General features: G+C 45.3%; 1 protein-coding gene across 1 annotated transcript in view; it reads right to left on the minus strand.

The window, feature by feature from the left end:
* The window catches only part of TSNAXIP1 (translin associated factor X interacting protein 1), a 1164230-nt gene that overhangs the window by 225873 nt on the left and 912687 nt on the right, over positions 1–25670 (minus strand). Inside the window, exon 12 of the mRNA XM_030203665.1 lies at positions 10931–11086. Coding sequence (XP_030059525.1) covers positions 10931–11086 — 156 coding nt within the window. The remainder of the gene's footprint in view (positions 1–10930; positions 11087–25670) is intronic.

A 25670-nucleotide genomic window follows, 5' to 3' on the forward strand; every position in this document is an offset into this window, starting at 1 on the left:
CTTACCCACATGCATCACTTTGCACTTGTCAACATTGAACTTCATCTGCCACTTGCACGCCCATTCTCCCAGTCTCGCAAGGTCCTCCTGTAATCGTTCACATTCCTCCTGCGACTTGACGACCCTGAATAATTTTGTGTCATCGGCGAATTTAATTACCTCACTAGTTATTCCCATCTCTAGGTCATTTATAAATACATTAAAAAGCAACGGACCCAGCACAGACCCCTGCGGGACCCCACTAACTACCCTCCTCCACTGAGAATACTGGCCACGCAATCCTACTCTCTGCTTCCTATCTTTCAACCAGTTCTTAATCCATAATAATACCCTACCTCCGATTCGATGACTCTGCAATTTCTTCAGGAGTCTTTCGTGCGGCACTTTGTCAAACGCCTTCTGAAAATCCAGATATACAATATCAACCGGCTCCCCATTGTCCACATGTTTGCTTACCCCCTCAAAAAAATGCATTAGATTGGTGAGGCAAGACTTCCCTTCACTAAATCCGTGCTGACTTTGTCTCATCAGTCCATGTTTTTGTATATGCTCTGCAATTTTATTCTTAATAATAGCCTCCACCATCTTGCCCGGCACCGACGTCAGACTCACCGGTCTATAATTTCCCGGATCTCCTCTGGAACCCTTCTTAAAAATCGGAGTAACATTGGCTACCCTCCAGTCTTCCGGTACTACACTCGATTTTAGGGACAGATTGCATATTTCTAACAGAGCACAGGTACAAATCAAAGTAGGGTATACACAAAAAGTAGCAAATATGAGTTATCTTGTTGGGCAGACTGGAGAATTCCTTTATTAAATGAAAGCGGAAAATCAAATTTCAATACATTACATTGTGCAGTTATAAAGCCCCTCTATACTTTTATACAAAAATGCAAAATTTACACAAAAAACCGTCTCCCCCAACCCCCCCCCCCCAAACATTCAACTGAACTTCAAGCATACATGCTTCCACCAAACCCCAAAGGTCTTTACCCCCACCTCCACCCGTTCCCATCGGGCCACTTCCTGGACAGCTCGGACAACGTCCCAGGAGACCTGCTCAGCAGACCTGCACTCCTGGCCCAGGGACACCCTGCAGCGAGCAATCCATAGGCAGTATCTGATGATAACTGAGATTAGAAAGGCGGTACCTGGCTCTAGCCGCCCCGTCTCCCCTGCCTCCCATACACCCAGTCCGCATAGGTGTAGGACGTGAAGCTGGGGATGGCCAGCAAGGCAGCCACTCTCCGGCAAACCGCTACGGAGAATGGACACTCCTTCAGGAAGTGGTCCATGGTCTCCAGCCGGCCAGCACACTCCCCCCTCGGGCAGTCTCGGTCCTGCTGGTTTCTACACCGAAGGTTTGCCCTAACATACAACCTGCCATGTAGGGACAGCCAGGCAATGTCCCTGTACTTGTGTGGGATGCGTTTGGACGAAATAAAATGCAGGCCCTGCCTCAGCACGGGCTCCGGAGCATCCCTAAGAGCCAGGGGAGAGGAGAAGCGTTGGGAGCAAACCCGCTCCACCCAGATCTCCCTCTGCCCTGCCCTAACTTCCTCCCATGTAATGTCCCACAGCCGAACCAGCTTTACCAAGGAATTGTAGTAGCCTACTCCCTCCGGGAAACCTTTCCGCAACCGTCCCACCCTACCTCCCCCCAACCAAGGACCCCAAAATCCCTCCCACCACTGGACAACACTGTGTACACATCCTGGGGCATCCAGACCCCCCGCCCGCCCCAGGTTAAACTGGATGAAGAGGGAGGAGAATAGCAAGACTGGGTTTACCATTCCCACCCCCTCTTTCTCCCGCGACCGGTAAGTAATATTACGTCTAACTGGGTTCATCCTGTTCCCCCACAGGAGTTGAAAGAACACGCTGTAAATTGCTGTGAAACAGCGTTCCGGCAGGAGACAGATGTAGCTCAGGAAGAGGAACATGGGGACCACCTGGCTCTTCAGCAACCGGACCCGGTCCTCCATGGGCATCCGCCACCCCTTCCAGCGGTCCACCTTCTCCCTCGCCTCCGCTATCCTTTGTTCCCAATTCTCCCGCCCGTAATCCCCTCCCCCAAAATACACTCCCACAACCCTCATTTTCTCTATCCCATCCGGGAACCCACCCCCTAAATTAAACCGCCGTCCCTCCGGCCCCACCCACAAGCTGGTGCTCTTGCCCAGTTTTACCCGAGACCCCGAAGCCTGGGAGTATTCTGCAAGGGTCTCCCGCAGCCTCCTCCCCTCCCTGCGATCCGCCACCCAGACGGTGACATCGTCCGCATAGACGATGACTCGCAACACATTCCCTTTGCCTACCTCCACCCCTCTGAGCCCGTCCTCCCCCCCCTTTCCAGCCTCCTCACCAGGGGATCAATGGCGAAAGCGTACAGCAGGGGGCTCAACGGGCACCCCTGCTGCACCCCTGCCGAGATCCCCACCTCCGCCCCCCTCCATCCATTCACCAGGGGAAAGAATCGCGCCCTCGCATACAATAACTGAAGTTGTGCGATCCATTCCCCCGGGAATCCATAGTGGTCTAGGACCTTCCATAAAAAGCCCCACTGCACTCGGTCGAAAGCCTTGTCCTGGTCCAAGGCCATGACCAGCCTGCCCTCTCCCACCCGACTACGTTCCAGGCCCTCCCTCACCCAGGCCATTGCCTCCAGCACCCCCCTTCCCGGGACCCCACACCCCTGCGGGGCTGCCAGCACTTCCCCGGCGATCTTCCTCATGCGGGCAAGGAGCATGTGAGCGAAGATCTTCCGGTCGGTGTTCAGAAGTGCAATCGGCCGCCAATTTGCCACATCCTGGGGGTCCTTGCCTTTGCTAAGGAGGACCAAAGCTGATGCCTCCATCGACTCAGGCAAGGATCCCCCTGTTCGTGCCGCCTCCCAGATTGCCAACAAGACCGGCGCCAACTGATCCCTAAACCGCTGGTAGAACTCTGCTGGGAGTCCGTCTGGCCCCGGTGCCGTCCTGCGCCGCAAGGCCCCGATGGCCTCCTGTACCTCCCGCAGCGTTCATGGCCGCAGCAAGGCCCGAAGATGAGGCCCCCCCTTACCCACCCCTGGGGTTTCCTCAATGTACCTCGCCATGGCCTCCTCACCCGCCCAAAGTGGGTCCCCACCACCTGCAAGATACCTTCCCTAGACTGCTGGAGCATCCCCCCCTCATCCCTTAACCTCTCTACCACCCTCCTCTCCCTTCTTTCCTTACAGCAGTCATACGGGTTCGGGCTGAGCAGCTTCCCGAAGTCCCGCTCATAGACGAGGGAAGAGTACCGATTGTATTGTACCCGTTCCACCTCCTGCTGCAAGGCCTCAATGTCCTCCCTCCTCCCTCCCCTGGAAATCAAATTGTCCCTTCGCTTCCTCAGAGCAGTTCCTAGCAGGGTGACCTCCCTCCCCTGCCTCCTCGCCTGACGGAGAAAGAACCCCCTGGTGCGGTGTTTCAAAACTTCCCACCAGTCCCCTAGGGAAGGGAAGACACCCTGAATGGATACCTGGTCTGCCAGAAACTCCAGATACTCCTGGTACAACACCCCCTCCCTCAACCATTTCTGATTTAAACGCCACAATCCTTTCCCCAATCCGTGAATCCCCCCTCCCCCCAGCTCGACCAGCACCATCTTGTGGTCTGAGAAATCAACCTCTACCACCCTTGGTGCCTTCCCACACGCCCCTCCCCGAACTAAAAAACGGTCGATTCTACTTCTACAAGTGCCCCAGGCAAAAGTGAAACCCTGCGTCCCACCACCAAACTCTATGTGTGCGTCCATCAATCCCGCTCCCTTCATGATCCCTGCTAGCCATACCCCATCGTAACCTACTTGCGCCGCCCTCCCCCCCTATCCTCCTTCCTCAGGACTGTGTTAAAATCCCCCCCCCCCACACACACACTAGCTGCCGTGAGGTGTAAAGGTACGGCCGAATTTTCCCAAACAGTGCCGCCCTTCCCCGTTTGCTTTGCAGCCCGTAGATGTTAATCACCCGCAAAGCCACCCCCCGCAATCTCACATCTAACACCAGACACCTCCCAATTCCCAGCTCCACCACCCTCTGGATCTCTACTTTAAAGGTTTTGAAGAGGATGCCTATCCCCCCATACTGTTCCCCTGCCAGACCCCAAATAGAGGGCCCCCATCTCCAGGCCTGCTTTACCCGCCGAACCTCCTCCAGCATTCGCAGCCTGGTCTCCTGCAGAAGAAAACAGTCCGCCGCCACGGCAGAGAGGCCATCGAACGCCAAGCATCTCGCCCTCTGGGAGGCGACACTAACCACATTAAATGTGGCAAATGTTAACAGCAGTCCCGCCATCATTGTGCCATTCCATACCCCCCGCCCTCCTGGCTACCTTCCCTCTGCTCCATACTACCTCCAGGGATCCCTTCCCCTTCCCCCTCCCCTTCCTCGTTGGCCCAGTCCCGGACCCCTAGCTCAAAAGCCCCCCCCCCTTTCCTTACTTTCTTCCTCCCCTTCTTCCTATTTTCTTCGCCCACCTCCCTCCCTCCTTGGGAGTCGTCCACTGACCCTCCCCCCTCCCGCCCCTTCTGCCCCTTCTTCGACCCCCTCTGTCAATCCTGCCTCCAGCCCATCCTCCCTTCCCTCTCTTGCCTTCATCCCTGCCTCCTGTCCTACCCTCCTTTTCTCCCCCACCCTCCCTTTAGCCCCCCACCTCCCCGACCTCCTCAACTACCATTTCCTCCTCTTCATCCCTCAAAACCTTCTCCCTCTTCTTCTTCTTCCTTTTACCCGCTGTTCCCTTTTCAGCATCTGCCATGCTTTCCAACCCATCCTGCCGGCTCACCCCATCCTCTCCTTCCTCTCCTGCCAGTTCGTCACCCCCTCCCTCATCTTCTAATCCCCTAAATCTGTTCTCTACTTCTATCCCCATTCCTGCCCCCCTCCCCCTTCCTCCCGTACCCCTGTCACCTTCTGTTGTTTTTTTGACACCTGCGTCCAACCCTCATCTGCCCCGTCCTGCCGCTTCCGCCCTTCCCCCAACCCTCCCCCACCTCCCACTCCCTGTCCCTCCGCAGCTCCTTTCCCCCCCACCCCGGGAACCTGATCTCGCCCTACATTCCCTCCCCCCCTCTCCCTCTGAACTGGACCACCTCCTCCCATGTCCTCCTCTCTCCCGTTATGGGAGGCCCAAGGGCAAGCTCTGAATGCATGCCCCAGACCCCCACACAAATTACACCGGATAGATGCACAAGACTCTGTAGGATGCTCCTTAGACCCGCACTTCCCACACTGCCGTACCGGGCACGACATACTAAAATGTCTGAATGACCCGCACTTGTGACATTGCCGTGGCTGCCCCTTGTAAAAGCAGAGGATCCGATCCCTGCCAATGAACGCCGTGGAGGGAATGTGCTGGCTCACGTGCCCTTCCTGCTTCAGCCTAACCTGCGCACCCCATCCTCCCGCCCACACCCTACTGGGGTCAGGGAGCTTGGACAAGGGGGAACGCAATTCTGCGTACCGCTGTAGCCAGAAGGCCAGGTCCGCCCCTGAGATGGATTCATTTCGGACCAGCAGGGTTACCTGCACCAGGTCAGGTCTGCTGATCGGTATGGCCCTAAAGTTTCTCCAATCCCCTTTACCCCTTACCCCCTCGTATTTCTCCCAGAAGACCTCCATGCCTCGCTGGGTCAGAAAACTAACATCATATTCTGGGATATTCACCGGGTAGATACAGGCATAGAGGTCCTCTGGGAGAAATCCTAAACCCAGGACCAACTTCAGGGCCTCATCCCTACTTGGCATCCCCCCTCCCCCACCCACCTTAACTGAACCACATTCTTCCTTTTGGGAACCTGGCCCCCCCACTGCTTCCTGCCCCCCCATTCCCCCTGCGCCCGCACCTCCCACCTACTACCGCCGCAAAGGATGGAGCACCCCCCCACCGTCCCCCTCCTCCATCTCCTGCACTGAGAACCCCCTGCTCTTGCTGCACCGTACCCCCCTCTCTCTCTTGCCCCCCTCTCAGCCTCCCTCCCCTCCCTCCCTTCTATCAGCAGACTTTGCACATCCCCTGCCTTCACAGTGTCCTTCTGTACCATTTCCCCTGCAGCAAAAAAACCTGTCATTGTCCCTTTCAACACGTTTGCTAGAGACAGTGAGAGCAGGTTCCCCTAAATACTTGTTCCCCTCCCAATGCCCCTGACCCCCTCCCCCTCCCACCGAGCCAACCCTCCCCTCCCGGCCCGAACACTCCCCCCTGGCTCGCACCCCCACAGCCTGGCCAACTTCAAAGTCAAAGGTACCAGTCAAGTTTCCTTCTGGCGCACACTGCAAGGCAAACACCTCCCGCTCCTCCCCCCCTCCTTCCCCCCCCCCCCCCGGAACCTGCTCTCTGTGCTGGGTCCCTCCTTGCAACGTGCTGATCCAGCTTTCCCTGTGTGGGCCCGCTGTTTTCCTGGGAACTGGTCTCCCCTCTGGCGTCCTGCTTCGTTGGGACTTCCTGCTCTGCCGTTTTGCCAAGTAAGCGTGGCTTCCCGCACTCCAGCACCGCTCGCTCTCCCAAACGTGGGGAATCCTCCTGCGCTGTAGCATTCTCCCCTACTGGCCACTGCAGCTCCTCTGCGGCCGTCCCTGCTCCTCCAGCCCGATTGGCTGGCGCCTCCTGCTCCAATGTGCTGGCGGGCGTGGCATCCCGCCACCCGGCAGCGCAGTGCCTTGCCATTCTGAACCTTTTTGTGGGGAACACTGTGTGTCCTCCTGTGCTTTCTCTATCGAAAACCACTCCTCGTCTTCACCTGCCTTTCTTCCTGCATTCTCCTTTAAGAGGCAGCTCCCTGCTGGAACATCTCCACTTTCAGTCCTTAGCCCTGCTGCAGGCTGATTGGCTGGAACATCCTGCTCCTCAGAGCTTTGTGGGTGAGGCCTCCCAGGCTGTGCTGGGGCAGGCATTTTTTCCTTGCCGTCTGCTCCTACTACAGGCAATGGGAACAGGACAACCTGTGGCTGCAATTGCCTCTGCCTACCCCTTGCCTCTTCTCCAGGTAAGTTCTCTGTTTCAACTTCCACCACCACTTCTGTGGAAAAAGGTCTCTCTCCTGAAATTCCAGCCTCTGTTTCAACAATGTGAAAAGTCTTAGTGTTAAAGTTTTTTTCCTGTTCTGCTCTCCCACACTCAGGTGCTCTCAATGAGGCTTCCACAGCCCCACCTTCAGTCCTGCTTACTCCAGAAGCTGCCTGCAGAGGCCCCGACTGACTAGCAAGGTATTGCATGAATTTTAATGTATTTTGGGTGCTTGTTCCTGGCAGCTCCCCTGATGCTTCAATGTTCTGGGGTCCAAAGCCTGGGCTGATTCCTTCCTGCTTTGTTTGTTGCTTCCACTGTACCGAGGCTGACGGGGCCTGTCCCCCCGAGGCCATCCTGCCTCTGTTGATATAGAGTTCTCTCAGAGGATTTCCAGGGCCTTTCCTCAGGGCCCTCAGCAGCTGTTCTTTTTTCTGGAGAAGCCTAAGCAGCCTGGTTTCCTCTTTCATATAGGTCTTGCGATGCTCTGCTGGGGCCAGCCTGCTCAGGGCTTTTGCCATTTTGACTCGCTTCCCCAGCTCCACCACCTCCTTCTCCGTACTTTTAATTCTCTTCACCATTTTAATTATGCCACTGGCCGGGTCCTCTGGATCCTGGCAGTAGTCCACAAGCTCTTCCTCCTCTAGATCGTCACTGTCCTCACTGCCTTCCTCCTCCACCTCCGGCAGGGCCTCTAGACAGATCTCCATTACCACTCTTTCCTTCTCAGACCAGCTCTTCTCTAGGGCCTCCACCAGCTCTCTCCCCCCCTCACCTGCTGGACGTCGTGCGGCCGCGAGGGGGGTACCAGTCCGGCTTCCTCCCTTGGAGTCTGGCCCTCTTCTATCCACAGGGCTCCTTTCCCTCCTCCCTGCGGCACTGCAAGGGAGGGGACCGCTTTTCCTGACCCTCTGGTCCCTGAGCCCAAGAGGCCCCATGGCCTGGGCCTGTCCTGGGGAACGCTCCCCAGAGGCCCTCCACATCCTTGGGGAGGGAGCTAGGCCTCACTCCCTTCCCACTGGAAGTCTGCAGAGCTCTCTGAAACACCTCCTTCCACCTCAGCAGACTGGATGGACCGTGCAGGTCTTTTTCTGCCGTCATCTACTATGTTACTATGATGCACCAGATGCTGTGAGGAGCCGTCCAAATTGGTATTTTCGAAACCAATTTTTAGACATTTTTCTAAAACGTGCGTTCAAATCACAAGGGGGCATGTCAGGGTCGTGTAAAGGGTGGGATGTGGGCATTCCTAACACTTGGACATTTTTCTGCCATAATGGAGCAAAACAAAAACATCCAGGACTATAAGTTGGCTGTTTTGGTGTAGACCTGTTTCATTAACAAATAAGCCACAAAAAAGTGTCCTAAATGACCAGATGACCACAGGAAGGAATCAAGGATGACTTCTCCTTACTTCCCCAGTGGTCACTAACCCCCCACCCCAAAAAATGTGATTAAAAATATTACTTACCAGCCTCTTTGCTAGCTTCAAATGTTATACACAGGTCCATTAGAGCAGCATGCAGGTCTCTGGAGTAGTCTAGTGGTCAGTGCAGTGCACTTCAGACAGGTGGACCCAGGCCCATACCTCTCCCTACATGTTACACTTGTGGCGGAAACTGTGAGCCCTCCAAAACTCACCAGAAACCCACAGTACCCACATGTGGAGGAGTGGCCTAGTGGTTAATCTAGAGGTGCCTGGTTCAAATCCCACTGCTGCTCCTTGTGATCTTGAGCAAGTCACTTAACCCTCCATTGCCTCAGGTACAAACTTATGAGCCCTCCAGGGACAGGGAAATACCCAGTGTACCTGAATGTAACTCACCTTGAGCTACTACTGAAAAAGGTGTAAGCAAAATCCAAATAAATAAATATAGGTGCCCCCTTCACCCGTAAGGGCTATTGCAGTGGTGTACAATTGGGGGTAGTGGGATAAGGATAAGATAAGGGAGCAACAGTGAGATTTGTACCTGGGAGCATTTGTTTGAAGTCCACTGCAGTGCCCCCTAGGGTGCCCCATTGCTCTCCTGGGATGTCTGTGTGGCCAGTATACTAAGAATGCTGGCTCCTCCTACATCTCAATGGCTTGATTTTGTGCATTTTTTACTTGGACCTTTTTTTTTTTTTTTTTTTTTAGAAAATGTACCAAAAAGAAAATAAAGAAAAAGATAGACATTTTTCTTTCTTGAAAATGGCTATATTCCCCATTTGAATTTTGGATGTTTTTACTACTACTACTACTAACAACATTTGTATAGCGCTACCAGGCGTACGCAGCGCTGAACATGAGACACACAGAGACAGTCCCTGCTCAAAGAGCTTACAATCTAGGTAAAAACAGCCAGACAAGACATTTACGGGCAAGGGAATTACTGGTGAAGAGGAACAGGAGAGAAGGAGGGCAAATGAGTAGGGTTAGGAGCCAAAGGCAGTAGTGAAAAGGTGGGTTTTCAGCATAGATTTAAAAACAGGTAGAGATGGAGCTAGACGTATGGGCTCAGGCAGTGGCGTTCCTAGGGGAGGGGCGGTGGGGGCGGTCCACCCCGGGTGCATGCCGTCGGGGGGGGGGGGGGGGTGCCACGCGCGCGCCTGCCCTCCATTGTTCCATGCTTCTTCTCTGCCCCGGAACAGGTTACATCCTGTTCCGGGGCAGAGAAGAAGCATGGAACAACGGAGGACAGGCGCGCGCGGCACCCCCCCCCCCCCGGCGGCGTGCACCCGGTGGGGGGGTTTCCTTCGCGGGGGTGTCCTTTCGCCGTGGGGGGGGGGGGGTCCGCGCTGCATCGGGGGGGGGGGCGAATCGGCGATCCGCCCCGGGTGCCAGCCCCCCTAGGAACGCCACTGGGCTCAGGAAGTCGGTTCCAGGCATAAGGTGCCGCAAGACAAAAGGAACGAAGTCTGGAGTTAGCGGTGGAGGAGAAGGGGGACGATAAGAGAGATTTGTTCAGAGAGCGGAGGTCACGGGAAGGAATGTAGGGAGAAATGAGAGATGAGAGGTAGTGAGGGGGTCATAGAGTGGATGCATTTAAAGGTCAGTAAGAGGAGTTTGAACTGAATACGGAAGCGGACAGGGAGCCAGTGAAGTCCAACGTTGGACTTAGATGTCATATTCAAAATGCCCCTCCATGTATCCTAACAGTCCTCTGACTTTTGTCATTGCCTTGTCACACTGCTTGGCGATCTTAGAACAAACATATATGATTGTTCTGAGGTTCTTATATTGTGGACACATGTCACTACTTCACCTCTCACTATGTATTTATTCATTTTTGATTTAGCTCTCACTTTTTCAGTGGTAACTCAAGTTACATTCAGGTACACTAGGTTCTTCCCTGTCCCTACTCTTCCCTTGGGTTCTGTTTGATCTGTCCTCCAATTACAGTCTATTAGAAAGAACAGCAAATTGTCTATTAGAAAGAACAGCAAATATATATGTCCCAGATTGCAACATGTTCAGTGATGTATTAAAAAAAAAAACAACAGACCATCTTCAAACTTTTCATGGGTGATCTGGACCCAATTTTAACTATGTATGTGCCACCCCAGATGAGAGGAGGGGAAAATTGGAAGAATCCTTGGAGGTTCCACTAAGACCAGTACTAACAAGGGCTAATAATTTAGCTCAATGTCCTTTACCTTTCCCCTGATGCCTATGATTGCAATACTTCTGAGTTAGCCCCTGCAGAAGCCATTGATGTATTCTCCCAGAGCTCAGATTCAAGTTGTCCATTATGCATGTACATGATAATAGTCCAGAAATCAGAGACTAGAGCTCATTCTAGATATAGAGACAGAGTATCCCATGTGAACAGCACTGTGTTAACTCAACGTCTCTATTTTGGACAATTTTCTGTAACATTTTTATTCTCCTTCAAACATAGTTTTTTTTACTTACTCACTTGTTCTGTCAGGATCTTGTAAAAAAGGTGCAGAAAGTTGTCTGTTCTACATAGACGGCAGGTTTCATGGATGCTGTAAGCCCATTCAATTGCAGAATCATCATACTTTTTCTGCAGATAGTTATGGAAGAAATCAGGAAGGCTAGATTTCTTTTCCTGTAAATTGAGAGGCAGCACAAACATACACTGTTAGTTTAAATTTAATATACTACTACTACTCATCATTTCTATAGCGCTACTAGACGTACGCAGCGCTGTACACCTGAACATGAAGAGACAGAGCTTACAATCTAATTAGGACAGACAAACAGGACAAACAAGAGATAAGGGAATATTAAAGTGAGGATGATAAAATAAGGATTCTGAACAAGTGAATAAGGGTTAGGAGTTAAAAGCAGCATCAAAAAGGTGGGCTTTTAGTTTAGGTTTGAAGACTGCCAGAGATGGAGCATGACGTACCAGTTCAATATAAGTATTATCTGCTTTTCCAGGTATTAAAACCCAACTCAATGTGGAATGCACTGTTAATATAAACAATTAAAAAATGGGCAATCTAACTCTATAATATCTACATAGACAATAGGTCAAAAAAGGAAATGAAATCATAACAATAACAAACAATTGAACAAAATAATATTGAGTTTCCTTCACTAAAAACATTTAAAAGGTATTAAAAACATTTCACACAAAGTGACAAAAGAATAAGCAATAGCTAATCCAAGGAACAGAACAGTAAGAATAAAACACAAATCAGGTACCTTAGTTGACCACAGTGAAGGGAATACCACAAGAACTGGATAGTGCCACTCCTCAAGAAAATGTTAACCAGAAAGTGTGGGCGAGAGAAATATAAAAGGAGAGGAGCCAATATGGTATTAGGAATGGACATGTCTGGGCAGAGCTTTCCAAACACCCTGCTATGGAGGAAGTCACCAACTCCTTCCACATAGGGTTAGTCCAACAGATTATCTATCTATTCACTCTGAATGGCTATGGTTTGGTGCATTTGGCTGTGAATTCTGGAGCGGTGGGACTTGAAGTTCACAGGTACAGGCATTTCTTTGCCATCTGCTTTTGCTGAGATTCTTATGCATAGCCTGACTTTTTGGAGACCCTGAATGGAGTAAGTGGTGAGTGGAGTGGAGAGCCAGGGACTGTAGTGGATTGAGGTCCACAGGACTGGAGTATTAACACTGCTGAGAAGCCAATGGAGTTTCCAGCCTATTAAAGTTCCATCCAGAATAAGCCTTCTGTAATTTCACTTGACAGCATATGGAGTGCAATTGTGGAAACAGTCTTCCATAGTGCAATGGAACTGATGATGTGTAGGGCTTTGCTGGTAAATTCAAGATCAAATGGATGGATTGGAACAGAAGTGTGTGGATGAGGTGTTTAGGTTAAATTGCCTAGAGAGTCAAATTGAGGAGTTGAAGTTCTAGAAGCTGGTTAAAAGATTGAAAACAGAGAATAGGGTTCATCAATGTTATCAGTGGAGAAAAGTGAATAGTGGAGTGCTCCAAAAATCATACTGGGATCAGTGCTTTTTTTTTTTTAAATAAATAATTTTTATTGATTCAAAGCACAATACAGCAAGTAGAAAATACAATAGTACTAGAACCAAATAATTTTAACAGAACATTCCAATGTACCCAACCCTTCCACCCATCTCCACCCCCGCACCATGCTCCAAAAATGTCCAGGTCAAAACATGAGTAGCAGGAAGTCCATCATGATGGATTCAAAAGACGACTGCATGCCAATTGTGTGAGTGAGTTTCAAAAAGGCTCCCAGCAAAGCTGAAAGTGGTGACCAGGAACTGAGTCCATGGATACAAGCGAGCAGCGCTCCATGGTGGTGAGTTGTAACATAGAATAGAGCGTTTTACAAAACCCAGGAAACCCTAAAGTGCTGGGCGCATTATGTGAATAGAATCAAACAGCATAGCAGCCGTTGGACTCCAACACCATTGCCAAATGTGACCAACACGAGAAGCTAAGGCCTTCCAAAAAAGAATTACCTTGGAGTATCCCCAGAACATGTGACCTAAAGTAGCATTATCTTGCAAACACGGCAGACACACAGCATCAGGTTGTAAAGTGGCTAAAAAAGCCCTATGGAGAGAGACATATAATTGTAAAAGAAAGTTATATTGCAGCTCACTGTACAAAGCATCACACATAAGAGCACTATGATTCAAGACACAACATTTAAATTGATCCTCGGAGAGATTCCCAAATCAGTGTTCCATTGAGTCACATATTTTGCATAATTAAGATCAGGTACTTAGGGGTCCTTTTACTAAGGTGCACTGAAAAATGGCCTGTGGTAGTGTAGGCGCAGGTTTTGGGCGCGTGGAGATCCATTTTTCAGCGCGCCTGCAAAAAAATGCCTTTAAAAATTTTTTGTCGAAAATGGACGTGCAGCAAAATAAAAATCGATGCGCATCCATTTTGGGTCTGAGACCTTACCACCAGCCGTTGACTTAGTGGTAAGGTCTCTTGCGTTAACCGTGCGGTACTCGCCTATGCATGTCAAGTCAGAGTTACCGCCAGATTTTTGCTGCACACCAGAAAATAAAATATATTTTCAGGCGTGCGTAGTGGGCAAGCATAAAAAATGAAATTACTGCACGGGCCACACGGTAGCCGGGCGGTAACTCTGAATTGGTGTGCATTTGGCATGCATAGGCGCCTATGCGGCTTAGTAAAAGGGCTTCTAAGTCTTGAAGGCATAATCAGTTGTGCATCTAGGGACCAGTGTTTTGTAGCATATTTATAAATGATCTAGAAAAGGAAATGACAAGTTGAGGTGATCAAATTTACAGACTGGGGACTGTCTACATGGCAGATGAAATTTAAAAGTGTAAAGTAATGCACATAGGGAAAAATAATGCAAACCATAGGCATATGATGCTCGACTCCGTATTAGGAGTCACAAGCTAAGAAAAGGATCTTGGCATCAACTGGACAACATATTGAAATCCTCAATTCAGTGTGTCAATGGCAGTAAAAAAAAAAAACAAAAAAAGTAGAATGCTAGGTATTAAGAATGGAATGGAAAATAAAACCAGTGACTATTTTATTCTATTCTATTTGTGTTTTGTATACCGCCCGTTAATCCAATAAGGATTCACAGCGGTTCACAGACTAAGAAGTTCTCTACGATTGAGGGATATACAATTAATCTATTATACAGTCAGAATCTTAACTTTCCCACTACTTTTCAAACAAATGAGTTTTCACAGCCTTTCGAAAAGCAAATATGATGGCACACATTTTGTTTTCATGGATAAAATATTCCAAAGCCTCGCCCCTTGAAATAGAAAGGAATCTTCATAAATAGACTTTGTGTATATTTTTTTTCCAAGAGATTTTATTGATTTATAAATTTTTTTACAGTACAGGATGGATAGTTCAGAAACAATAACATTAAAGTAACAATAGTTTAATAATAAAAAGAGAAAAGCGAAACAACTGCATTTGGAGACAATTACAAACAGAGGAACAGAGGCACATGGGATGCCTATACAAGCCTGGTATCAGTGTGTTTATGTTAATCAGGTGGACTCTGTGTGCATTGTAATTACTCTGCAACTGGAGACCAGACTAAGAGTTTCTTCATAATCGTACCCACAAGTTTAGCAAATGCCAACTTGAGTTTGTGGTACAACAACACTGATTGCCACCAAATGTGAACATTCAACATACTAAAGTTTTTCTAGTTGGCTAGTACCATCTGCTGGACTACAGTAATAAAGATATCGAAGAACTGTTTATGACAGTCAGGCAGCTCATGGAGAGAAGAATAGGATTTATAAACAATTATTGCTTTAGAAATCGGGTGCTGAGTTTAAAAATTTTACATATGACACACCAAACAGCATTCCAAAAAGGCTGATTTGTGGACATTCATGTATCATATGTATTAATGTACCAATTTCCATTTTACAATGCCACCAAAAGTTAGTAGGGTTTTGACCAGCTATATGTAGTTTTCATGATGTTCAAACAGCCCTGTGATAAAAGAAGAGCATTGATTGCAGGAAAATAGCTGAAGAGAGAGGTTTTAGAAGCGAAGACCACATCTTGATTTGTAGAGTCTCAGGAATTTGATGATTGGTGTCATTTCCCCAAAATATTTGCAAAGCATTGTTGTTTTTAAATCGATGAGAAAGGAGCATTTTGTAAAGAGATGAAGCTATGAGGGGCACAATCGAACATCGCCGGCGATCTATTTTGGCGGCTACGCAACAGCTGGCTGGAACCGTATTTTCGAAAAAGATGGACGGCCATCTTTTTTTCGATAATACGGTTTAGCCCGGCCAAATGCCAGAGTTTGCCGGGTTTGAGATCGCCGGTTTTGCTTTTCAGCAATAATGGAAAAAAATGCCGGCCATCTCAAACCCGGCGAAATCCAAGGCATTTGGTCATGGGAGGAGCCAGCATTTGTAGTGCACTGGTCCCCCTGACATGCCAGGACAGCAACCGGGCACCCTAGGGGGCACTTCTAAAACTGGTTAAAAAATACACAAATAGCTCCCAGGTGCATAGCTCCCTTACCTTGGGTGCTGAGCCCCCCAAATCCCCCCCAAACCCACTCCCCACAACTCTACACCATTACCATAGCCTTTATTGGTGAAGGGGGGCACCTACATGTGGGTACAGTGGGTTTTGGGGGGGTTTGGAGGGCTCAACACTTAGCACCACAAGTGTAACAGGTAGGGGGGGATGCACCTGGGTCTGCCTGCCTGAAGTGCACTACACCCATTAAAAACTGCTCCAGGGACTTGCATACTGCTGTCAGGGAGCTGGGTATGACATTTGAGGCTGGCATACAGGCTGGCAAAAAAGGTTTTTATTTTTATTTTTTTAGTGTGGGGGAGGGGGTTGGTGACCACTGGGGGAGTACGGGGAGGTCATCCCCCATTCCCTCCGGTGGTCATCTGGTCAGTTGGGGCACCTTTTTGAGGCTTGGTCGTGAAAATAAAAGGACCAAGTAAACCCGGCGAAATACTGCTTGATGCCGCTTTTTTTCCATTATCCGCAAAAGCCGGCCATCTGGTAGCCACGCCCATGCCCACCCATGCCCCGCCTTCGCTACGCTGCCAACACGCCCCCTTGAACTTTTGCTGGTGCGGCGACAGGAAAGCGGTGATGGTGTAAAAAAAAGCCGCTTTCGATTATACAGATTTCGCCGCTTTTGAGAGATCACCGGCTATCTCCCGATTTATATCGGAAGATTGCCGGTGATCACTTTCGAAAATAAGCCTGTATATGTCATAAGTACATAAGTGCATAAGTAGTGCCATACTGGGACAGACCAAAGGTCCATCAAGCCTAGCATCCTGTTTCCAACAGTGGCCAATCCAGGTCACAAATACCTAGCAAGATCCTCCAAAAGTACAAAACATTTTATGCTGCTTATCCCAGAAATAAGCAGTGGATTTTCCCTGAAGTCCATTTTAATAATGGTCTATGGACTTTTCCTTTAGGAAGTCGTCCAAACCTTTTTTAAACCCCACTAAGCTACCCGCCTTTACCACATTCTCTGGCAATGAATTCCAGAGTTTAATTACAAGTTGAGTGAAAAAGAATTTCTCTGATTCATTTTAAGTAGAGAGGTGTGGTAGCCGTGTTAGTCCACTCTTAAAGGTTATCAATAGAAATCAAACAAAATAAAACATGGAAAAGAAAATAAGATGATACCTTTTTTATTGGACATAACTTAATACATTTCTTGATTAGCTTTCGAAGGTTGCCCTTCTTCGTCAGATTGGAAATAAGCAAATGTGTTAGTTGATAGTATATATAAGTGAAGCTTCAAAGCATTTCAATGACAGTCTAGCAAGGTGGGGGTGGGTAGGAGGTATGTATGGATGCATCAAAGCATTTCATTTCATTGATAGTCTAACAGGATGGGTGTGGGTAGTTGAGAGGAGAGTGATAAACAGAGAACTACAACTTTATGGTTTATAATGGGCTAGAAAACCCAGATCCTTGTTAAGTCCTGTCTGTTGGGTGTCAAAATATTCAATCATTCTGACTTCAAAGGTCTTACGTTCCTGTATTGTTTTAAAGTTACCTTTCAGGATTCTTACTGTGAAATCACTGGTGCAGTGTCCTGGTCCTGTAAAGTGTTGGCCCACAGGGGTGGGAATCTGACTGGTACCAGCTTTCTTCATGTTGTGTCTATGTAAATTGAATCTTGTCTTAAGTATCTGGCCTGTTTCTCCAATATAGCATCCTTCGTTACATTTTATTTTGTTTGATTTCTATTGATAACCTCTGATTCATTTTAAATTTACTACTTTGTATCTTCATTGCATGCCCCCTATTCCTAGCATTTTTGGAAAGAGTAAACAGACGCTTCACGTATACCCGTTCCACTCCACTCATTATTTTATAGACCTGTATCGTATCTCCCCTCAGCTGTCTTTTCTTCAAGCTGAAGAGCCCTAGCCTCTTTAGCCTCTCCTCATAGGGAAGTCGTCCCATCCCCTTTATCCTTTACATCACTCTTCTCTGTACCTTTTCTAATTCCACTATATCTTTTCTGAGATGCGGTGACCAGAATTGAACACAATATTCAAGGTGCGGTCGCACCATGGAACGATACAAAGGCATTATAACGTTCTCATTTTTGTTTTCCATTCCTTTCCTAATAATACCTAACATTCTATTTGCTTTCTTAGCCACTGCAGTACACTGAGCAGAAGGTTTCAACGTATCATCAATGACGACACCTAGATCCCTTTCTTGGTCTGTGAATCATAATGTGGAACCTTGCATTACGTAGCTATAATTCGGGTTCCTCTTTCCCACATGCATCACTTTGCACTTGCTCACATTAAACATCATCTGCCATTTAGACGCCCAGTCTCCCAATCTCGTAAGGTCCTTTTGTAATTTTTCACAATCCTCTTGCGATTTAACAACTTTGAATAACTTTGTGTCATCAGCAAATTTAATTACCTCACTAGTTACTCCCATCTGTAGGTCATTTATAAATATGTTAAAAAGCAGTGGTCCCAGCACAGACCCCTGGGGAACCCCACTAACTACCCTTCTCCATTGAGAATACTGACCATTTAACCCTAACCTCTGTTTTCTATCCTTTAACCAGTTTTTAATCCTCAATAGGACACAACCTCCTATCTCATGACTCTACAATTTCCTCTAGAGTCTTTCATGAGGTAGTTTGTCAAAGGCTTTTTGAAAATCCAGATATGCAATATCAACCGGCTCGTCTTTGTCTGTTATTTAAGAGAGTTCTTGCCAATTGAAAGATAGATGGATCACCAAGGTTCGTATATTTCAGAATGCTTGATTTCTTTATGCAGTAACTCATTTGTAGCCATTGAAAAAATTATGAGGATGGTAAGAAAAATTTGGATTGCAAGGTCTTAAAAGGCACTGCGGGGGTCTTTTACTAAAGCTTAACTTGAGTTATCTGCAGCAAGGCCCATAGGAATAAAATGGGCTTTGCAGCAGATAACTTGAGTTCAGCTTTAGTAAAAGACCATCTAAGTCTTTAGTTTCAGTACTACTAAAATCTTTCAAAGTCCAAATACCTTTATCAGCCCTTGTCTTCCAATAGCAAGTTGTTTTCTTTAACTTGATTTTAGAGTTAAAGCAGAGAGAGGCATGGGCTGAATGATTTAGAGGATGGTAGTAACATAGTAAGTGACGGCAGATAAAGACCTGAACCATCCATCCAGTCTGCCCAACAGTCACACTCATTACCAATTCATGATTAAATCAATAATGAATGTGATATTATATGCTTTATCACAAGTCTTTCTTTGGTATTTCTGGGGCATACACCGTAGAAGTCTCACTGACTTTGTCCTGGGTTGCTGTCAAAGCCCACTCCAGCCTATCTGAATACATCTTGGCATTTGCGGGACCCAGACTGTAAAAGCCTGCCCAGCACTGTCCTCAGTCCAAGCTACTGAAGTTGCCATTGAAGCCCTTTCCAGCCTATCCTAAACTTTTTATTTTTGTTTTTTATCATCTATTTTCTAAAGAAAGTTCTCCTGTTTTCATCCCATGCCTTTTTGAATTCCGTCACTGTGTTTGTCTCCACCGCCTCCCTTGGGAGGGCAATCTAGGCATTGACCACCCTCTTCGTGAAAAAGAATTTCCTGACATTATTCCTAAGTCTACCATCCTGCAACCTCATTTCATGTCCTCTAGTTTTACTATTTCCCCTTCTCTGGAAGAGATTTGTTCTTATATTAATACCTTTCAAGTATTTAAATGTCTGAATCATATTTCCCCTGTCCCTTCTTTCCTCTAGACTATACATATTCAGGTCTTGTAATCTCTTCTCATACATCTTTTGGCGCAAACCGCATATCATTTTTGTCACCTTCGTCTGGACCGCTTCTAGTCTTTTGACATCTTTTGCAAGACGCGGCCTCCAAAACTGAACATAATACTCCAGATGGGGCCTCAACAACGACTTGTACATCAACACCTTTCTTCTGCGGGTTATTCCTCTCTTGATGCAGCCTAGCATCCTTCTGGCTACAACTGATGCTTTGCCACACTGTTTTTTGCTTTAAGGTCCTCAGACACCATCACTCCAAGGTCCCTCTCACCATCTGTATATCAACCTCTCACCTCCTAGGGTTTCTACTCCCCAAATGTATCACTTTGCACTCCTTTGCATTAAATTTCAATTGACGAATGTAAGCCCATTCTTCTAACTTTTGCAGATCCCTTTTCATGTTTTCCACTCCCTCTGGGGTGTCCACTCTATTTCAAATCTTAGTATCATCCACAAAAAGGCAAGCCTTACCTTTGAATCCTTCAGCATTGTCACTCACAAATATGTTGAACAGAATTGGCCCCAGCACCGATCTCTGAAGCACTCTGCTACTCACCTTTCCATCCTCTGAATGAATTCCATTGAACACCACCATCTGGCATCTGTCTGTCAACCAATTTCTAATCCAGTTCACCACTTTGGGTCCTAACTCCAGCCTTTCAAATTTATTTAAGAGCCTCCTATGAGGAACTGTGTCAAAGACTTTGCTGAAATACAAGTAGAGTAAGTTATGTAGTACATAAGTATTGTCATACTGGGAAAGACCAAAGGTCCATCGAGCCCAGCATCCTGTTTCCAACAGTGGCCAATCCAGATCATAAATACCTGGCAAGGTCCCAAAAATGTACAAAACATTTTATACTGCTTATCCCAGAAATAGTGGATTTTCCCCAGTCCATTTAATAACGGTCTATGGACTTTTCCTTTAGGAAGGCGTCCAAACCTTTTTTAAACTCCGCTGAACTAACCACCTTTACCACATTCTCTGGCAATGAATTCCAGAGTTTAATTACACATTGAGGGAAGAAATATTTTCTACGATTCGTTTTAAATTTACTACATTGTAGCTTCATCGCATGCCCCCATAGTCCTAGTATTTTTGGAAAGCGTGAATAGACACTTCACATCTACCCGTTCAACTCCACTCATTATTTTATAGACCTCTATCATATCTCCCCTCAGCCGCCTTTTCTCCAAGCTGAAGAGCCCTAGCCGCTTTAGCCTCTCCTCATAGGGAAGTTGTCCCATCCCCTTTATCATTTTTGTCTCTCTTCTCTGCACCTTTTCTAATTCCACTATATCTTTTTTAAGATGCAGCGACCAGAATTGAACACAATATTCGAGGTGCGGTCGCACCATGGAGCGATACAAAGGCACTGTAGCATCTTCATTTTTGTTTTCCATTCCTTTCCTAATAATACCTAACATTCTATTTGCTTTCTTAGCCGCAGCAGCACACTGAGCAGAAGGTTTCAACGTATCATCAACGACGACACCTAGATCCCTTTCTTGGTCGGTGACTCCTAACGTGGAACCTTGCATGATGTAGCCATAATTCGGGTTCCTCTTTCCCACGTGCATCACTTTGCACTTGCTCACATTAAACGTCATCTGCCATTTAGTTTGTAGAACTGCCCCATTACATCCTCCAGGTTTACACAGAATTCATTAAGTTTCTCTGACTCGTCAGCTTCGAATACCATTTCCGGCACCGGTATCCCACCTAAATCTTCCTCGGTGAAGACCGAAGCAAAGAATTCATTTAATCTCTCCGCTACGGCTTTGTCTTACCTGATCACCCCTTTTACTCCTCGGTCATCTAGCGGTCCATCTGATTCGTTTGCCGGCTTCCTGCTTTTAATATACCTAAAAATTATTTTACTGTGTTTTTGCCTCCAACACAATGCCGTTTCTTATTATTTTCAGTCGGTTCCTTCTTCCATTTTCTGAAGGATTTTCTTTTAGCTCTAATAACTTCCTTCACCTCACTTTTTAACCACGCCGGCTGTCATTTGGTCTTCCGTGCTCCTTTTTTAATACGGGGAATATATTTGGCCTGGGCTTCCAGGATGGTGTTTTTGAACAGCATCCATGCCTGATGTAAATTTTTGACCCTCGTAGTCACTCCTCTAAGTTTACTTCTCACCGTTCTTCTCATTTTATCATAGTCTCCTTTTTTAAAGTTAAATTCTAATGTATTTGATTTCCTATGAAGCGGCCCCAGCACCATTACCTCCCGCACCAGATCATGTGCTCCACTAAGGGCTAGGTCTAGAATCTTTCCTTCTCTCGTTGGCTCCTGTACCAGCTGCTCCATAATTTTACCTCCCTAGCATGTCCCGATGTTACATTTACCTAGTCAATATCGGGGTAATTGAAATCACCCATTATTATTGTGTTGCCCAATTTGTTTGCGTCCCTAATTTCCTTTAACATTTCTGCATCTGTCTGTTCATCCTGGCCAGGCAGACGATAGTACACTCCTATCCTTATCATTTTCCCCTTTACACATGGAATTTCAATCCACAGTGATTCCAAGAAGTGTTTTGTTTCCTGCAGAATTTTCAATCTATTTGATTCAAGGCTCTCCTTAATATACAATACTACCCCTCCACCAGTTCTTGTAGACATGCTTTGGTATTTGCAGTGAGCAAATTAACTTTCTGCAGTTGTGTTGAAACCTTTGTGATGAGAAGATGCAAGAGGATGGGTTTGGTTAGGGATTTTTCCAATTGTAGCCAAAGAGGTGTATACTAATTATCAGGAGAAATCCAATGACAATCTTATTGCATTATAAAAGCTCTGTGGTACATTAAAAAGTCTGGAAATAATATACCAAATATTTATTTTGGAGCCTTTAACTTTAACAATGAGATTTTAGTGAGGTTGAATTTCCAGAGGAAAAGTGATTGCATTTTTTCTCTCTGCTTATAGAAAGAGTTGTGAAATAGTACTGGAATCATGCTCAGTTCAAAGTTTATTTTAGGGGAGACTATCATTTTGATGGTTTCAAGTCTACCCCACCATGTCAAATGCAAGGGGTGTCAGGAAGCCAGAATAGATTTAAAATATTTCAGAATAGTTTCTCCATTATGTTTTATGATCTCAGTCAGGGTGGGATACAATTCTATACCTAGGTATTTGATTTTGGACTAAGACCTAACTAAGCCAAATGGTAGTATTAATTCAGAATGGGCATGCACATTTAAAGGGAGAACTTCAGTTTTGGATTAATTAATCTTATATCCAGAAATGTTTGGTTCTTTCTCTGTCATAACTTTTAAACTTTAATAAAATTTCATGGAAAAAAATGTAAAAAAAGGAAGTTATTAATGAAAAGAGACTTGAGAGTGAAAATTCTGGATTAGATATATATAGCAGTGTACCATCTGTGTAGGTTGTGATTTTGTAATCTTCTTCATTATATGACAGTCCTGATATCCTCAGAAACACATCGAAGTAGGATATACTAAAGCATTAGCTCAGAACCGTGAAGATCTCCTTCAACCCAAACGGCAGAAGAAAAATCCAGACATCGTGTGTACACTTAAATATTCATTTTTGTCAAAGCATATTGCAAAGTCCATATGCAAGCATTGGCACATTTTGGAGGGTCTTGATTGCTTCAGCAATAAAGAACTAGTAATTGCATATTCAAGAAATAGAAACTTGAAGGAATTTCTAGTCCCCTCTACTCTGCCGGATATAAGTGATCCTCTGGACAGCCTTCACTTAGGACACAGGAGATGTGGACGGTGTAGTGTGTGTGACCTTTGTATAGAGACTGCCAATTTCATCCATCTCATTACAAACAAAATCTTTATGTTGAAACATTCATCGAACTGCAATACTGCTCATGTAATTTACATCATTCAATGCCCATGCCCTCTATTATATGTGGGCAAAACTATCAGACCTATCAAAATGTGCATCATTGAGCATAGAAGCTGCATATCAAGGAATGTTCTGTCAGCACCCCTGGTTCAACATTGGCAGGCAGCTAACCACACCATAGCAGACATCAAGTACCTTGTATTTAAAACATTCACCAGAAAATGGAGGGGAGGTGACCTTGACAAACTCATATTACAGGAAGAGCAAAGGTTGATCTATGATTTAAACACTCTCAGTCCCAATGGCCTCAATAATGAGATAGACTTTCGCCCATTCTTATAGTATTAACAGTACCTTCACTCCTGTCACCATATTGACCCATAAATGTACATTCAGACAAGCATATATTTTATTATTAATTTTTGATTTTATTTTTATTTTTAATTTTTACCGTTAATGTCAGTCATGTATGTTTCATGGCATATACGCTTCATACATATTCTTATATATATATATATATATATATATATATATATATATATATATATATATATATATATATATATATATATATATATTGATTCAATCTTAATTAGATGTTATATTTTTGGATAATGATCCACGTATTTTATTTGGAATTCTCTACCATTTGTAATCGGCATAATTACTTAATAACATGTTTGGCTCTTTGATTATTTTTGGATAATTACATAACATTTGATCAACTGTATTGTTTATTCAGCTACGTGGATCATATATCAAAAACATTTTGTACAACACAACATACTGTACATTTTATTATGCTTTACGTATATCTATGTATTTTTTTTTAATATTATTGTAGTTTTTAGAGGCATTGCATATCCCACATTTACCACCTTAGTTAACACTGTATTTTAAACATATATTACTATACATGTTTGATTATATGTACATACATAGGATCCATTTTTTCATTCCAAATTTTATTCTTCATTTTTCATCATCAATCTGACCTTCTTTTCACTTTTTAACCATATTCACATACTCTTATTGCAATTATTTATTTGATTATATAGGTATTTTTCTATTGATGCGGGCATTTTAAAATTAATTTTAACATTTGAGTCATTATTCATCTTGCTCATTTTTTTTACTTTTTCACTATTTTATTTAGTGCATTTGATTTTTATTTAGTAGCACTTATTTTTCATTTAGTCGCACTTACTTTTGAGGAGATTTCATTTTTTATCGTTTTTTATTATTTTTGATATATATTTTTCCATTTCAGCTGGATTTGATTTTCGTTTTCCATTTCATTTTTATTTCTATTTTAATTTCAGCGTACATTTGAAGATTATTCAATGGCAGGATGCTTTACCTCATCAAACAGTACACTCACACATCATTCATTTTGCCCTGCGGGATGTTGTGATGTAAGCCCCGCCCAACTCACGCAAACTAGTCATAGTTCTTCAGGATATGTATATATTTTTTTATTCCGAACTTGATATATTGATTTCAAATCAGTATGGATGTCCGTACAGTGTTCCAAATCTCCTTTTGTTCAACCGTTGGGTTAATTGACATCGACGGTTACTCTGACGTCACTGTTTTTGATTTTCGCGCTATTTTTTCCTATTAAGCCACTCCTGTGCAGCCCATCTCGCCCTAACACTTCAATCACTTCTCTGTAGAATGCAGCGGTAGATGGATTATTTGCCAAACAGTCTTTTTCAAGGTATGGTTTTTTGTCTTTAGAATCTCACTGCGGTACTGTCATTTTTGTACATTGGCTTTTTGTATATTGGCTTTTTGTATATTAGCTCACTTACATGACATTTTTGATATAAATAGGTACATCACGTTTCTCTTTTTATACAGTTTCTTCCGCTAGACACTTGTTCAAAACTTGAGGTGGATCGTGATCTAAGTACTTGTCAGCGCTGCCAGACACTCGCAAAAAATGGCCAAATACATATTAACTTGAGGTGTATCGTTATCTAAGCACTTATCGGCTTCACTTGGCTTCAACTGCATGCGTGACCATATATACAATTTCTTACACTTTCTTCTGTTTTTTGCAGACCATTTTAAAGTCCTTGTCTGCAGATTTTTCATTTGTGTTTTGAGGTTAGTCTACCTTTATTTTAATTTCAATTTTAATCTTTACATTATACTTTTTTATTTTTATCTTTCATCTGTATTTTTTTTCTTTTTTCTTTTCTTTTTTTTATTTTCTTTACAGATTCCTTTATTATATCAATTGATGATCTTATTTCACTGTTGATCTCAGTTACAAGGTTAATCCTTTTCACATTTTATAAACACTATTACTACTACTACTATTTAGCATTTCTATAGCGCTACAAGGCGTACACAGTGCTGCACAAACAGAAGAAAGACAGTCCCTGCTCAAAGAGCTTACAATCTAATAGACAAAAAATAAAGTAATCAAATCAATTAATGTATACAGGAAGGACGAGAGGAGGGTAGGTGGAGGCGAGTGGTTACAAGTGGTTATGAGTCAAAAGCAATGTTAAAGAGATGGGCTTTCAGTCTAGATTTAAAGGTGGCCAAGGATGGGGCAAGACGT

The sequence above is a fragment of the Microcaecilia unicolor genome, chromosome 5 (assembly GCF_901765095.1).
Source record: "Microcaecilia unicolor chromosome 5, aMicUni1.1, whole genome shotgun sequence".
NCBI lineage: Eukaryota > Metazoa > Chordata > Amphibia > Gymnophiona > Siphonopidae > Microcaecilia > Microcaecilia unicolor.